The sequence below is a fragment of the Paramormyrops kingsleyae genome, chromosome 2 (assembly GCF_048594095.1).
Source record: "Paramormyrops kingsleyae isolate MSU_618 chromosome 2, PKINGS_0.4, whole genome shotgun sequence".
Taxonomy (NCBI): domain Eukaryota; kingdom Metazoa; phylum Chordata; class Actinopteri; order Osteoglossiformes; family Mormyridae; genus Paramormyrops; species Paramormyrops kingsleyae.
The window spans coordinates 3,472,481-3,488,174 of record NC_132798.1 but is presented as its reverse complement, the minus strand read 5'-3'; the positions used below and the strand labels follow the sequence as shown (position 1 = coordinate 3,488,174).

The 15,694-nt window shown below is 44.6% G+C and overlaps 2 protein-coding genes across 3 annotated transcripts in view; both read right to left on the bottom strand.

Moving 5' to 3' along the window:
* c5 (complement component 5) overlaps nt 1–4,189 on the bottom strand; it is a 32,064-nt gene extending 27,875 nt beyond the window's left edge. The window contains exons 1-2 of the mRNA XM_072703679.1: nt 4,073–4,189; nt 637–829 (exon numbers count right to left, since the gene is read on the bottom strand). Coding sequence (XP_072559780.1) covers nt 637–829; nt 4,073–4,185 — 306 coding nt within the window. The 5' untranslated portion in view covers nt 4,186–4,189. The remainder of the gene's footprint in view (nt 1–636; nt 830–4,072) is intronic.
* An 8,689-nt stretch (nt 4,190–12,878) lies between these two features.
* LOC111842668 (tyrosine-protein kinase ABL1-like) overlaps nt 12,879–15,694 on the bottom strand; it is a 40,098-nt gene continuing 37,282 nt past the window's right edge. For both annotated transcript variants that reach the window (XM_023809526.2, XM_023809527.2), the window contains exon 11: nt 12,879–15,669. In XM_023809526.2, coding sequence (XP_023665294.2) covers nt 14,027–15,669 — 1,643 coding nt within the window. In that variant the 3' untranslated portion in view covers nt 12,879–14,026. The remainder of the gene's footprint in view (nt 15,670–15,694) is intronic.

The following is a 15,694-nucleotide window of genomic DNA, read 5'->3' as shown; positions in this document are numbered from 1 at the left end:
TGACTACAGGACCTAGATTATGGTCATTGCCGTGTTAGCATTTCAATTAACGAGAGGTGGCTGACAAATTAGATAAACTAATTTAAAATCACCACCATACCTTCTAATCCCTCAGCCTATATGATTGGAAATTAAACATAATTCTGTTCATATTCTACTTTCCAAGTTAAACTGAAATCACGCTATATGGCTTATATCATACAGTATCTATAGGAGGACAATACTGTGCAAAAGTCGTAGGCAGTCAAAGAAAATGTTTATGGCTATTTATCTTGGTAGTACCTGTATATTTACTTAGAAAACAATCAATTTAACATTATAACATATGCAAATTAATGGCAACACAATAAAAATGAACAAGAATTTCTTATGTTCTCCAAAAAGTCACTGATATCTTGGTGACCACAGTGTGTCATTGTGAAATATTCCTCGGGTTTTTACAATGACAAGGCTGTGAAGAGCAGACAGATTAGTGAAGTGCTCTTTTTAACACTTTGACCCTTGTTCGTGAATGGTAGCCCTTAATCTATGCTTCTGTGATTGTTACATTCCTATATTCTATTATTCAGTATAGCAGATCCAGTTGTTTCTATCAAATGTCATTATCCTAGACACTATGAATAGGCAAGAGCCAACCCTCAGTGTGACAGCATCTTGGTGGCGGTTTTCTGCTGTGAGTGTCACAGACTGGGTGGAGTATGTCTCCCGCTTATCTGGGTAGCTCTTGAGGGACACAGTGAAGGTCACACTCTCCTCATAGCCGAAGAGCTGCACGACCACTCTCTCAGTTGCATCCAGTCGTAGGATTTTGGGTGCAGTGATCAGGTACCTGAGGAGCCAGGAGATCATCTTACATGTAGACTTGATGTTTTATGTAATGAAAATATGTTCCATTAAATGGACTTGACTGATAAAAAGCTACACCCTTGTGCAAAGTAACTGAAACAAGTTGTCGTGTCTGTATGCAGACAGACTGTTAAGACGGACAGCACAGTCACATCAATTCATACTCATTGCCTTAGGTACTGCTGGATTGATTAAAAAATGTATGGAAATAACCCAGGATGGGGCACCACTCCATTTGGCAGCTCCAATTAACTTTAGCATGTTTTGGACTGTGGGGGGAAACCATGCAACCAGGAGGAAACCCCAGAATGACACAGGGAGGCGCCCAAACCGCACTAGAAATATACTTGGATGGCTGAAGCACAGTCATACCACCCAACTCTAACCCGACCCGAACAGGCCTGCCAGTCTCTGGGCACAGTGCCTCCTCTGTCCATCCACCCAGCTCTAACCACACCCGAGCAGGCCTGCCAGTCTGTGGGCACAGTGCCTCCTCTGTCCATCCACCCAGCTCTAACCCCACCCGAGCAGGCCTGCCAGTCTGTGGGCACAGTGCCTCCTCTGTCCATCCACCCAGCTCTAACCCCACCCGAGCAGGCCTGCCAGTCTGTGCACAGTGCCTCCTCTGTCCATCCACCCAGCCCTAACCCCACCCGAGCAGGCCTGCCAGTCTCTGGGCACAGTGCCTCCTCTGTCCATCCACCCAGCCCTAACCCCACCCGAGCAGGCCTGCCAGTCTGTGTGCACAGTGCCTCCTCTGTCCATCCACCCAGCTCTAACCCCACCCGAGCAGGCCTGCCAGTCTGTGGGCACAGTGCCTCCTCTGTCCATCCACCCAGCTCTAACCCCACCCGAGCAGGCCTGCCAGTCTGTGGGCACAGTGTCTCCTCTGTCCATCCACCCAGCTCTAACCCCACCCGAGCAGGCCTGCCAGTCTGTGGGCACAGTGCCTCCTCTGTCCATCCACCCAGCTCTAACCCCACCCGAGCAGGCCTGCCAGTCTGTGGGCACAGTGCCTCCTCTGTCCATCCACCCAGCTCTAACCCCACCCGAGCAGGCCTGCCAGTCTGTGGGCACAGTGCCTCCTCTGTCCATCCACCCAGCTCTAACCCCACCCGAGCAGGCCTGCCAGTCTGTGGGCACAGTGTCTCCTCTGTCCCTCCACCCAGCTCTAACCCCACCCGAGCAGGCCTGCCAGTCTGTGGGCACAGTGCCTCCTCTGTCCCTCCACCCAGCTCTAACCCCACCCGAGCAGGCCTGCCAGTCTGTGGGCACAGTGCCTCCTCTGTCCATCCACCCAGCTCTAACCCCACCCGAGCAGGCCTGCCAGTCTGTGGGCACAGTGCCTCCTCTGTCCATCCACCCAGCTCTAACCCCACCCCAGCAGGCCTGCCAGTCTCTGGGCACAGTGCCTCCTCTGTCCCTCCACCCAGCTCTAACCCCACCCGAGCAGGCCTGCCAGTCTGTGGGCACAGTGCCTCCTCTGTCCATCCACCCAGCTCTAACCCCACCCGAGCAGGCCTGCCAGTCTGTGGGCACAGTGCCTCCTCTGTCCCTCTACCCAGCTCTAACCCCACCCGAGCAGGCCTGCCAGTCTGTGGGCACAGTGCCTCCTCTGTCCATCCACCCAGCTCTAACCCCACCCGAGCAGGCCTGCCAGTCTGTGCACAGTGCCTCCTCTGTCCATCCACCCAGCCCTAACCCCACCCGAGCAGGCCTGCCAGTCTCTGGGCACAGTGCCTCCTCTGTCCATCCACCCAGCCCTAACCCCACCCGAGCAGGCCTGCCAGTCTGTGTGCACAGTGCCTCCTCTGTCCATCCACCCAGCTCTAACCCCACCCGAGCAGGCCTGCCAGTCTGTGGGCACAGTGCCTCCTCTGTCCATCCACCCAGCTCTAACCCCACCCGAGCAGGCCTGCCAGTCTGTGGGCACAGTGCCTCCTCTGTCCATCCACCCAGCTCTAACCCCACCCGAGCAGGCCTGCCAGTCTGTGGGCACAGTGCCTCCTCTGTCCCTCCACCCAGCTCTAACCCCACCCGAGCAGGTCTGCCAGTCTGTGGGCACAGTGCCTCCTCTGTCCATCCACCCAGCTCTAACCCCACCCGAGCAGGCCTGCCAGTCTGTGGGCACAGTGCCTCCTCTGTCCATCCACCCAGCTCTAACCCCAGCCGAGCAGGCCTGCCAGTCTGTGGGCACAGTGCCTCCTCTGTCCATCCACCCAGCTCTAACCCCACCCGAGCAGGCCTGCCAGTCTGTGGGCACAGTGCCTCCTCTGTCCATCCACCCAGCTCTAACCCCACCCGAGCAGGCCTGCCAGTCTGTGCACAGTGCCTCCTCTGTCCATCCACCCAGCTCTAACCCCACCCGAGCAGGCCTGCCAGTCTGTGCACAGTGCCTCCTCTGTCCATCCACCCAGCTCTAACCCCACCCGAGCAGGCCTGCCAGTCTGTGGGCACAGTGCCTCCTCTGTCCCTCCACCCAGCTCTAACTCCACCCGAGCAGGCCTGCCAGTCTCTGGGCACAGTGCCTCCTCTGTCCCTCCACCCAGCTCTAACCCCACCCGAGCAGGCCTGCCAGTCTCTGGGCACAGTGCCTCCTCTGTCCATCCACCCAGCTCTAACCCCACCCCAGCAGGCCTGCCAGTCTCTGGGCACAGTGCCTCCTCTGTTCCTCCACCCAGCTCTAACCCCACCCGAGCAGGCTTGCCAGTCTGTGGGCACAGTGCCTCCTCTGTCCCTCCACCCAGTTCTAACCCCACCCGAGCAGGCCTGCCAGTCTCTGGGCACAGTGCCTCCTCTGTCCATCCACCCAGCTCTAACCCCACCCGAGCAGGCCTGCCAGTCTGTGGGCACAGTACCTCCTCTGTCCCTCCATCCAGCTCTAAACCCACCCGAGCAGGCCTGCCAGTCTCTGGGCACAGTGCCTCCTCTGTCCATCCTCTCAGGATACTCTCTGCCCTGTTGGCTGTGCAAACTAGCAGGTCCCAGGCCACTGCATGTAAGTCTGTGTGAAAACTTGTTCTATTTAATTTGTAAAAGGGTGTATCATCATAATGTCAAGCAAACATACACCAAAAGCCATTCAGTCTGTATGACAGTCTATAAGTATGTGACAATCCATCCAGGAGCCATTAGTGAAGTTATCCGGAAATCTAATATGAATTTGCATGCCCTGCATTCATACATTCCAGAAGCATAATTTCAGAACAATGAATCTCATACTTACGTTCCACTCTGTGCCACAGTTTTCCTGCAAAAGAACAGGAGCCAGAAGAGCGGCAGGATTGTCATGTTGTAGTGCAGCTTTCTGTGTTTCACAGAAGTGCAGCAAATCCCCATCTCCCCAAAGTAACTATAATGGTATTACCTGGTCTTATCCACTTAGGTAGAACAACCACTCTGTTTATTTACAGTTAATTATTACCCCCCCCCCCCCCAGCTCAAACTGGTGTCAACATTTCATGAACACATCACATGGGGAAGTATCTGTTTTGGACAGTGGATTGTGTTAATAATTTAAAATGAAGAGAACGTAACTACTGATACAGTCTTATAATAAGTCTTTTCTTGTAATGAAGATAATGGGTGGGGTCTCAGGAGGATACAGACGCATAAGAAGGCAGCACATAATAAATGTAATCCATAATTTATTTTGAAATTTTTAAGTTAATAAATGCCAAGGAAAAAACTACAGAACTCACAAAAAAGTAAAACATTTGATTTCAGTGAAAAACTCCTATTATTGACCGAAAAACTACAGATGATGGGTCCTGTGAAACATTTACTCCTCAGTAAAATATGTGCAACAAGCCAAATATTACTGTGGAAATTCCACAGCTAGCAAATTTAGGAATCTTTGCACTGATATGTGAAAAGGAGGCCAAAAGTCTAAATTTGAGCAAGCATTGGACTTTGATTCCTTAACTATGCTAGTTAAGAGGACGATCAATATATTATTCTAGTAAGTCACATGACATGCCTTATCCAAAAGGGCAGTGAAGATTACAGGGACAAGCAGGCATAGAAGATGGATGGATGGATGGAGGGTAATCATAATTGGTTACTTGGATATTTAAAGGGGCCATATTATGCTCATTTTCACTCCACAGATAGGCTCTTGCAGGTCGGTGGCCAATAAGGATTGTGTTATGAGGTGACCTCACCATGTCACGGAAGTAAGGGTTGGAATTCCAATGAGGTGTTTCAGGCAGATTAGAGAAGAGTGGTTTCTGTGGTGAGAGTTACTCCGTTTGGTGTGTACTTTGGGCCTTAAGACTTTGCAGACCTTTTACATACACATACAGCTACGTAACACACTAAAAGAAAGGGAAAAAAACAGAAAAACATAATAGGGCCCCTTTAAAATGCCCTTTTGAAACACTATTGCTCAAGATCAGCTTTGGTCACCACACAAAAATATTTTCAAAATATAATTTATAGTACCTAGTCCATAGAATGACAACTATCTATATTTATTTTACAGTTAGCATGTGAATGGAAGTTTACTGTATAGTGAGCTCTGTATGTAGATTTACAGACATCCTGTTTACCTTAGACTTCTGGCTACCAGAATACCTCTTGTGATGGAGCTCTTCAAATTTTGCCCCAACTCTGTTTTGTGGAATCTGTTTTGAATGTGTTGGGTTCTTCCCACAGTTCAAAGTCACATGCAGTTAGGGTAAAATTGGTCATAGTTGGTGATACATCCTTGATCCCTACGATGGACTGGCATCCCGTCCAGGATGTACCCCAGCTAGAGTTGGGTACTTCAGCTCCAGAGAGTAAAAGTCTAGACCAAGATTTTGTTTCAACCAACCAGTTGAGACTGTGACTTTATGAAGGCTGAATTGCACCAACGTGGTTTAAGTAAGTAAAGTTTATTTATATAGCGCCTTTCACAGACAAAAAGTCACAAAGCGCTTCACATACAGTATAATATATGATTTGACATAGTTTGACATTATGACACACAAGTAAGAACATACATACACAGCACGGACGGTAAAAGCTCTTTTAATAAATAAATAAATAAATAAAAATAAGCTAAGTATCCTCAGCACACCTCAAATGCTTGCCTAAAAAGAAATGTCTTTAATTGATTTTTAAATGCTTCAGCTGACTCAGCAGCACGCAATGCTAATGGAAGGCTATTCCAAAGTCTAGGCGCCACTGCAAGAAAAGCACAGTCACCACGGGTCTTTAAGCGAGTACATGGCACAACTAATAGACTCTGCTGCCCTGACCTTAGTGTACGACCGGCTGTATAATATTGCAGAAAGGCAAAAATGTATTCAGGGGTTTGACCAGGGGTTTAACCTTTAAACTGGATTAAATCAAGATTTATCTACTAATCCCGTTGCACCAAAGTTTAAACCTAGTTTAAATTTAGTTTACAATTAATCTTGGTTAAATCTAAACCTTTGTTAATCTTAATTTAATTTCCACTCAAACCTAGATTAAATTCAAGTCTGTTGCACCAGTGAATTTAAATCAAGTATAAAGCTGGATTAGCAGTCATATTTAAACCAGCCCTCGAGGAGGTTTATGTTAGGTCTGTTGTAGTTTTATTGAAAACATGACTGCATTTCTTTGTTGGGTGTGATCAGAAGAAAGAATCCCATGTAGGAAAATTCGAGACAGGATAAACCCAATTGATTTTTTAAAGCAATAGTGAGTTGTCCATGCGGTACCGATTTACAAAAGTGTGTATCATATACCTCTCACATGCATGGAAGTGAGAGGAACTCTGCTGTACCTCGACTTATCCAGCTCCTAGTAACTTTGCATTTTAATGGTATAGGGAATTATCAGGTGGTTGACGGGGATCTTTTTGCAGTTCTGCTGAAACAGGCGCTTTCGTCCCGCCATACCGCACCTTACTGATTGGTTGACAGCGAGCACTGGCGCCAACATGGAAGTTACACTTAAGTGCAAAAACAGACGGAATTATTTTTGTACCCCAATTACATGTAATATATAAATTAATACGTTTTTTGCTCGTGTCTGCACTGGATAATTCAGTCGCTAACTAATATTCTTTTATCTAATATCGCCGGTGCCGGCGATGTAATTTGCCAGCAGGATAGTACGTTAGGCCTACACCATTTTTTAATTGTCTGTAAAACAAAAGATTGATGGGCAAATCTAATTTGAATCATGAACATGGCGCTGGTCCTGTAAGTAAAATAGGGTTAACACCAGCGTTCCCAGTAGCGGTGAAAAATAACGGATTATTTTATTATTTTTTTTAAAGTTCATGAGTCATTTGCATCAACTTTATTTAGGACCATATTTATTTAGGATGCATCATGCATTTGTTCACATTTCCTCGGAATCCATCATGGGGGAAGTTAAATCAATCCGATTTTAATAATAGTTTAAACTGGTTTATCTAATCCAGTGTTAAATTTAAGACGTGCAACTTATCTCCGATTAATTAAAAACCAGTTTAAACCTTGATTTACTAACTGTATAATTAGTCTAAACCAGGATTAATTTAATCCACGCTGGTGCAACCCAGCCTTTATGTTCAACTGGTTGGTTGAAACAAAATGCCGGTCTGGACTTTTACTCTCTACACCTGAATTACAAACTCTGACCCCAGCCTTGTGCCCTGTGCTGCCTGAGATAGGCTCCAGTGACTCCAGCAAGTGTATAGAAGATGTAGAGATGGATTATGGGAAAGGACCCTGCATTTGACTTGACTGACTTTTCCTGGATATAGCAAAACGTTCCCAGTTTTGGTGATCACTTGCCAACTTACTATTGATTTCACATGCAGAAAACACAGTGATTAAACTTTTCCTCCATAACAACAGCAGATGCAACACGGCACACCTTTACAAGCTTTGTGGCTACACAAAACCTTACACCATCTTCATTAATAAAGAGACTGAACAACTTTTGTGGTTAATGGAGATGATATTTATGCAGTCATACTTGAAAATGTCTTACTGAGTTCTGGGGAAGGTGTACATTTTCTTTTATATTTCCTAATTGGTACTTGTGACTAGTGACATAGTGAATTGCAACAGCAATAAAGGGAACCAAATCAAATCAAATCAAATCAAAAGATAAGTGCTTCTTGGGGACATCAGTTTGCAGCTAACTATTAATGAAGTTAGTTTCTGACTCACAACATTGTAGCATTTGCAACAAGGTTAAGAGCTTGTCATAGCATCCTCCTTCACTGGTATCAGATTTACTTAACACTGCATGAACAAAAACCTGCATGGTGCTTAAGACGTCTGTCATGTCCTTCAGCAGATCTACTCATTTTTAACAGGTTTCTATCAAAATTGGACATCACTTTCTTATAAAGGGAAGCAAAGACTGTACCTTCGTATTCTTACTTTTCGTATGTTGCTCATGGCAAGAAGGGTCCATAAAATGTCATTATTGTTATAGAACGCAATAGAGAAGCTTCCTGGGCCTCCAGCTTGAAAGAAAGCATCACTTCCATGCAGGATAAAAGACGGAATGTTAGAGAAGCAGCTAGTGGGTCCATCGCTCATCTTCCTGAACATTTCCTGTGTGAAAAAGTAAAACATTTGGTTTAATGGAGAAATGATGCAGTGTGTTACACAGGCCGCTAGCACCAAGACCAGGGTTGTAACAAAAACTTGGGTTGAATGGATTCCAGTTCTTTAATCATTTGGCACAAACCACAGTTGAGGTCAAGCCTTGTACTGTATAAATAATGAAAAATGACCAATTTAAATTACATAATTATATGATCAAATATTTGAGTAGAAATTAATAATTCCTTTAATTTGTCTGTGTTATCGGACCGAAATGAAAAATCAGCAAAACATCATTTCCTAATAGTAAAGCTACATAATTACCATTAACATTACTGAGCACATCAATGGCCCTGATGTATTAAAATTGTCTAATAGTTCACACTGTGACATCACTTGGCATTTTCTGCTTGTTCTTAACCTTTTTCTGTCCACAAAGCAGTGAATGAAAAGTCACGCATCAGACTGGGTAACAAAACCTGTACTTGGGTATGTCTGATGCTCTTAATTGCCTTGAATATTTGAAGAGTTCTGTCCTATAGGAGAGCTTTGCACATGGTCTGGAAAGTGCATAATTGTCTTGTTAGGCCCATTCTTCTCATCACCATCACATAAAAGATCCAAGTAAAAAGAATGCCTATTATATGGATGTGAGACACAAAAAGTCAGCTTTGACGTACGAATAGGCAATTCCCCAGATTATAGGCCATTATCTGACTATATAACTACAACTACTGGCAGTTTCTGTTGTGAATCTGGAGCCAACAGAAAATTTGCAGAAATTTTACTGCTGTCAAGCCAAAGACCAAGGTAAGCCAACATTTTTAAATGTTATTAATTAACATTTACATAAAGAAATGTGAAAGCTTGTTCAGATTGTGCTGATTATTGCATTAAACAACACAGCACAACAGTCTTAAGTATAACTTTCTCCAAAATCCTCACCTTTGGGGTTTAATGTGACTTAAATAAAAACACTGTGGGAATAAAACCAAATTCACTCCTGTAAAAATAAAACAGATAATAGTTTTTGGGTAATTTGTGCATTGGGCAATTTAAAGACATGCATCTCATTCGAAATGATATTTCTGTTTATGCAGATGAAATCTACTTCTCCTCTATGTGTACTGCTTCTCCTAGAGGTGGTGAATTTTTTTCAAGTAGATGGAGGACTGAAGGACAGAGTCGACTTTAGACAGGCTGTATGGAGCAGCCCAAAGATCCGGGAGGTACAGCAGTCGGTGTGGTCATCCGGAGGGACTTTGCGTGCGGCAGAATCGGACTATCCCAATCTGTTAATAGATACGTTAAAGGACTTTGGTGACAGTTATAGGGATCACGCCGGATTTCGGTTTCTTGTAGGACCAGGTTATGCGGTGGAAAAGTCCTTGAAAGGGATGCTTGGCAAACAGGGTAAGATGAGAAGAGCATCTCCTCAAACAGAAAAACGAACCGATGACTTGGAGAACCTTGCTGAAGGTCTAAATGGTTACAGGAGCAAAGGGGGGTTTACCTTCAGGTTTGGATGAACTTAATTTTCGTTTTCCCTCCCCTTGGTTGACGGTCGGATGACTAATGGATGAGTCAGCTTATCAGCAGATATTTAATTTCGCCTTTATTTACACTCACATGTGTATTTTTATCTGATCATTGTATTAGGCCTCACTGTGATGAACAAATAACCTTGTAGATAAAGTTATTCCTTTGAGGTTTGACTTTGAGCTGTAACTTATTTTTCTGTTATTCATGCTGTAAACTAAAGCAGTTCCCTTATTAATACATGATAACATTACTTTTTGTACCATTCTATATCAGGGGTGCAGATGGTGGGGGGGGGGCACATCCCCCCAGTTATATAGGGTCCCTGACCTGCCCCCCCCCCCCACTTTTGAAGGAAGGAAAAAAAAAAACTTCGATAAGCATCATTCCTGAATAGAGTTGGATGCCTAGATACCTGACCTACTCACAGCATGAAGGTTCAGATGTGCTGTGCTCACACACACCGGCTCTGTGTCTCCCTTTTCTCTCCATCTGCATGTAGACAAAGTGCACACCTTCCTACCATCCTGTACGTGGCTTTAAAATGTTCCGCTTCCCCGATGACCTACCGATTTAACGAAGGATAAATCAAACACGGAAGTCACTTTCTAAAACATTTCACTCAAAAACATATACTTGCTGCATTTGTGACGTCGTGTCTTCCGTTTGTATTGTATAGGTCTGGGTCCTGAGCATGTTTAGAACTGAGCTGCTTAAGCTGTGCCAGATGCAGTTTTGGTCACAAGGACCAATACAGAAAAAAGCATTAGGAAAAAAAACAAAGATCTGTCACAATGTTCTTACAATGTACGTAGACGTTAATTCTATGTAATTTATACCAAACTTATGTTGGATGCAGTTGTCCACAAAATATTCCCTATATCTCTGATAGATTTATTGCTTAACATAAAATAGCCTAAGAAAGAGTCATCACTTAATATGTAACATTACACTATACTGATTCTCAGTAGACATAAACTTACAATGCATTGTAGAGGAGGACATTTGTTTGTACTGTTGACCATATGATACCATTTGTGTAAGGTGATTTACAATAATAATCTCTTAAAGCATTTATGCACACTTTGGCCCACAGGTGGTCTTGCAGTGCTGCAACCAGAAATTCAGAGAAATTTATGATAGTGAACAGGACGCTCCAGCACATTATTTTCTGTGGTCTTTAGCCGCACTAATAATAAAAAAAAAGAAATAGTTTTGAGAATGTTTGAGCTCCTCCAACCAAAGTGCACAAGAATATAGGTTCAGTGGAGTAACAATGAATCAACCACACAGTGAATATGGTTTTCATTCTGCAGTGAACAACAGCGCAAGTGCTACTCATCACTTCTTTTGTATTTTTTAACACGATTTCAGAATTCAGATAATGAGCCCCACCTACCTAGTGTTGGATCACAGCACATGAGTCTTTCTCTTGATAGGATCCTGATCTCATTTGGAAACACGTTGCGTATACGTTGATGAATCACTCTCTGTGGCAAACCACTTTGTTGGCTATGTTCTTTCCCTTAAAGTAATTTTTGAAGAGCCTATCCTACTTAACTGTCAAAGATTTAAATACACTGCCAATGTTAATGCTTTTACACAATCACTGCATTACTCCTGTCTTTATCTTCGATATCACATTATGGGTCTTGTCTCACATATATTTACTATATATTTACTCAGTTAAAAGATAGCCATTCTATCTTTTTTGCAATTACCAGTTCAAACGAGATGCTGTCAGAACAACAATATATTCGCTACACTTGCCCAACACCCATTTCATCTAATGCCTACTACTCCCATACTCCCCAACCTCTACAATCTCTGACCTCAACACACTCTCCCCACCTCTCCAAAAATCTTTATTAAAAGGCCAACTTTGTGTGACTTGTACATTCATCAGATGTGCGTCATGTGCCACCATTAAGTGACAATGCTCAAATTTTGGTGTGATTTATTTAAAATATTTAAAAATGTATGGTGGAGTGGTGACTCTGAGGCTAGGGCTCTGTGCTGGCAATTGGAAGGTTGTCAGTTCAAATCCAAAGAAATGCCAGGAGTGGTTCTACTCTGTAGGGCCCTTGAGGAAGGTCCTTAACTTGCAACTGCTTCATCTTGGGTATGAGGTTAACCTACATCCAAGCCCTGCAAAGCAGGTCCTAACTATATAATTTAACTATGTCAAAATGAAAAATTCCTCATATCATCACATATACAATGTTCCCAGGAAGTTTGAAAAAGTTCCAACAAAAACTTTTTGAGGTATTGCATGAGTGTCTACATGGGACCAATCCCAAAAATATACACATTCCACATGCGGGGAATATAATTACTTATCAAAGTACATATGGTGAGTCCATTAAAAGATTAAAATTGTGTGTGGGATGAGCATTTTGATATGATAATGAAAACCTACCGGGTGAAGAACTTGAGCTTTTTTAAACTACAGGTCTGTATTCATGTACATTTTGTAACTGTCATTATAAACCATGCTGCAGAGAATGCATGCCCATAAGCATCTATTCACAAGGGTTTAAGACTGCACCATTTACATAAAAACATAAAAGTGGTTGTAAGATTAATTTACCCTGCAACTGCAGGGACTTCATTATAACCTTTTGGGATCTAATTTAGTCCTTTGTCTTTTACCATTATTACTGAATCATTTGAATTGTGTCTGTTTAGTCATTAACACACCACACAATGGCTGCTGAAACAAGATCATTTTCTAGAACGACTGGATGGAATAGCTGCTGATTACACACACTGTTACACGGATTTTTGAAGAAAGGCCAAACTATTTATCAGTTTCACAGATCTGGTTAGAGATATTCTGGAGTTGATCCATCCATTTTTTTCCCCCAGAGAAAAACCTCTGGTGGTCAATCATCAAAACTATGAATCATTTTTGTGTGTTCAATATTTTTACAGCCACATGAAAATAAGAATGAATCACAGAGTAAAAACTACTTCAAGTGATAAATCACTGTATTCATATCAAACATAATGCACCACAGGGTTTACGGTGAAGATATTAATAGAACAAAGATATTTACAAAGTGAAAAAATTAACTGCAAATCTACAAAAAAAGAGAAGGAAAAAAATAGTGGCATTATGACTACAGGAAATAAAAATTAAATAACATTTTTTAAAGGTGAAGACAGTACCTTAGTGTGACAAAGGTATAATTAGGTAGAGTGTGACATCTTGTCACTGCAGTCAGAGAGGGCAAGGCACTGGAAAGTACACATAAAGGCAGAGAACACATCTCATATTTAAAGTATCAAGAAGAGGATAATGGATTGGTATATAATAAATGATCAGTTCTGATCAAGTTTACTTCAGGCAAAAAAAAAAAAGTTTTATAAAACATTGTAAATGCATGAAACAAAAGGTGCAGTCCCATTATGTTTTGTTTTAGATTCATAACGCATCGTTATTGTGTATCTCCAATAAAGCAGGAAAATGCTGCCTTTTTGCAAGTCTTTGCAGGGCCCTCTGAGCGTTCAGGGAATACCTGCCTTGTTTAGCACGTTTTTTACACATCCCTACTTAACACCGTCGACAGGAAGGCAGACATTCTATCTGTAACTCTGTGGTCAGTCATCTCGGATGTGTTGTGCTCTGCTACAGGCCAAAGAAAAGCAATAACAGAAGAACACACTTTTAATCTGTTAAGACATGCAGCTGTATGCTAAGACTAATGTTCATTAACGAAGATATTTTGGTACATAAGATTTATATGACTGGTACTGCAATCCCTGCAATACTCGGCAATTCAAAACCTACATTTGTCTTAAAATGATAATGTATAAAAAAATATAAAGATCGGTGAACAGAAAAAAAAAATTCAAGTGATGCAGAAATAGGTCCATGGTTTCACACCGGCTGTATGCAGCTGCATTTGCATTTTAAAATGAAATTAAGAATGTAGTGAAGTAATGTCTTGATTTTTGTGCACCAAGTTTTATTCTATGCACATATGTCCTCCCCATTGCAGTGAGGCCGGGAAGGACCAGGTCCTCTTTACTCCGGTCTCTCTTAAGGAATTTGGCATCGTCTTCAAACTGCATCCACTGTTCATTGTTAAAGACATTAGGGTTCCGTTGCTAGTCTGCTACCTCTGAACAATGTCGCTGATCTCCTTGACAGAGGAGATCAGCTTTGTGAAGTCCTGCTGGGAGGCAGCGCCACCTGTAGCCGACGGGCAGATCTGTAGCTCCCGCAGACTGCTCTCCAGTTTGTTGATGGCTTCCCGAAATGCGAACTTGTTCCTCATCTGCTGGATGGATTCCACGTAGCTGACGCAATATTTGGACAGATTCTTCCCTGCCTCAAGCACGGCACTGTGGCTGCCGGTCTGCTCGGAGCTCCTCCCGATTGCGGCTCGCAGCTGCTCCGTGCTCCCGAGGACCATCTCTTTGGTGACGGCTGAGTTGGGGTGCCTCTCTTGCGGCTGTCGGGTCTTGCGCAAGGATTGGCGTGTCGTAATGAGGGGGATGAAGGCTGTGGCAGAGGTCTGCTCGCTGCTGGAGGACATGGACTGTGTCCCCATGGACGGCTGTCCGGATGCAGACATCGGTGGTGAGGCCTTCGTCGGCAGTTTAGTGGAATTGGTAATAATAGGTCTCTTGGCGCCCTCCACTAACCCAAGGGGCTTCCCTTGTTCCGTTGAAGGTTGGCTAACTGGGTGGGAGTCAGAGGTCTGTGGAAAGACTTTTGTTTTGGAATCCGAAGGAGGGTCTGGCGGAGCACTACGGGAGATCTTTCCAGACTTTGAGGATGAAGGGAGAGGTGGAGCTGGTTTGGCCTTCGGAAGCTTCCCCTTCTCTTTGGGTGCCTGGTGCTCCATGCTGCTCTTCTGCCGACGGACATGGCAATCCCCCCCCGCTGGCCCCGATGTTGGCAGCGCCGCGGCCTTGTGATGCTCGGCCTGCGGCCCGCTGTTCTTGCTCAACTCTCCATGTGCTTGACGGCTCAGCTTTGGTGTTAGATTTTTGGGGCTGGAACCAGGGCTGGACTCTGTGTCCTTGAAAACTTCGTCCATGTCCTCTGTCTTTTTGGGGAGCCTTGGAGGTGGTGTGAGGGTCCCAGCACGGGGGGTACATTCTGGCTTGTGCTCACTGGCTCTCTTACGGGGCAGGGCAGGTCTATCGTGTCGACCTCCGAAGGTGCCAGAATCAAACTGATGATGACCCGAGGACTGTGGATTGCGCGGCAGTGTCACGGACTTCCACTCAGTCCTGTCGGGCATACTGGAGGCTGAGGCAGAGCGGTGGAAGCGTTTCGAGTTAGACACAGAGTCTTCATCGCTCGGTGGGCTGGTGGCTGTCCGCGCCGCAGGGCTGGAAGCCAGGGGGCTGCCTTTCTTCCTGCCACACAAGGTCCCTGAAGAGCCTGGCATCCCGTTTGTGATGCTTCCCACACCGTTGTTGTTGGCACCCGGAAGCTTGCTGGGTTCGAAGCTGTTAGCGGCTTCATTGAAGAAAGAGGCACCGATGTCCTCCCTGTGGTCCCCCCCGGCGCGACCTGCCGCTCCCCCCCAGCGCTCCGCGTGCCCATCCTCCCTGAAGGAGCTGCTCCGTTTGGGCGGCGTTGGGGCTGTGGTCTTCTTTTTCATTTTGATGAGGCTACTGATGAACATGCTGGTCTTGGATCTGTCTTTGGGAAGAAGTCGGTCGTCCTCATTCAGGTTGCTGTCTAGGTAAGGCCTCTCCTTTTTGGGGAGCTTGGGTGACACTGCTACTGGGTCCATTGCATCTAAAACAAACAAGAGAAGCACACA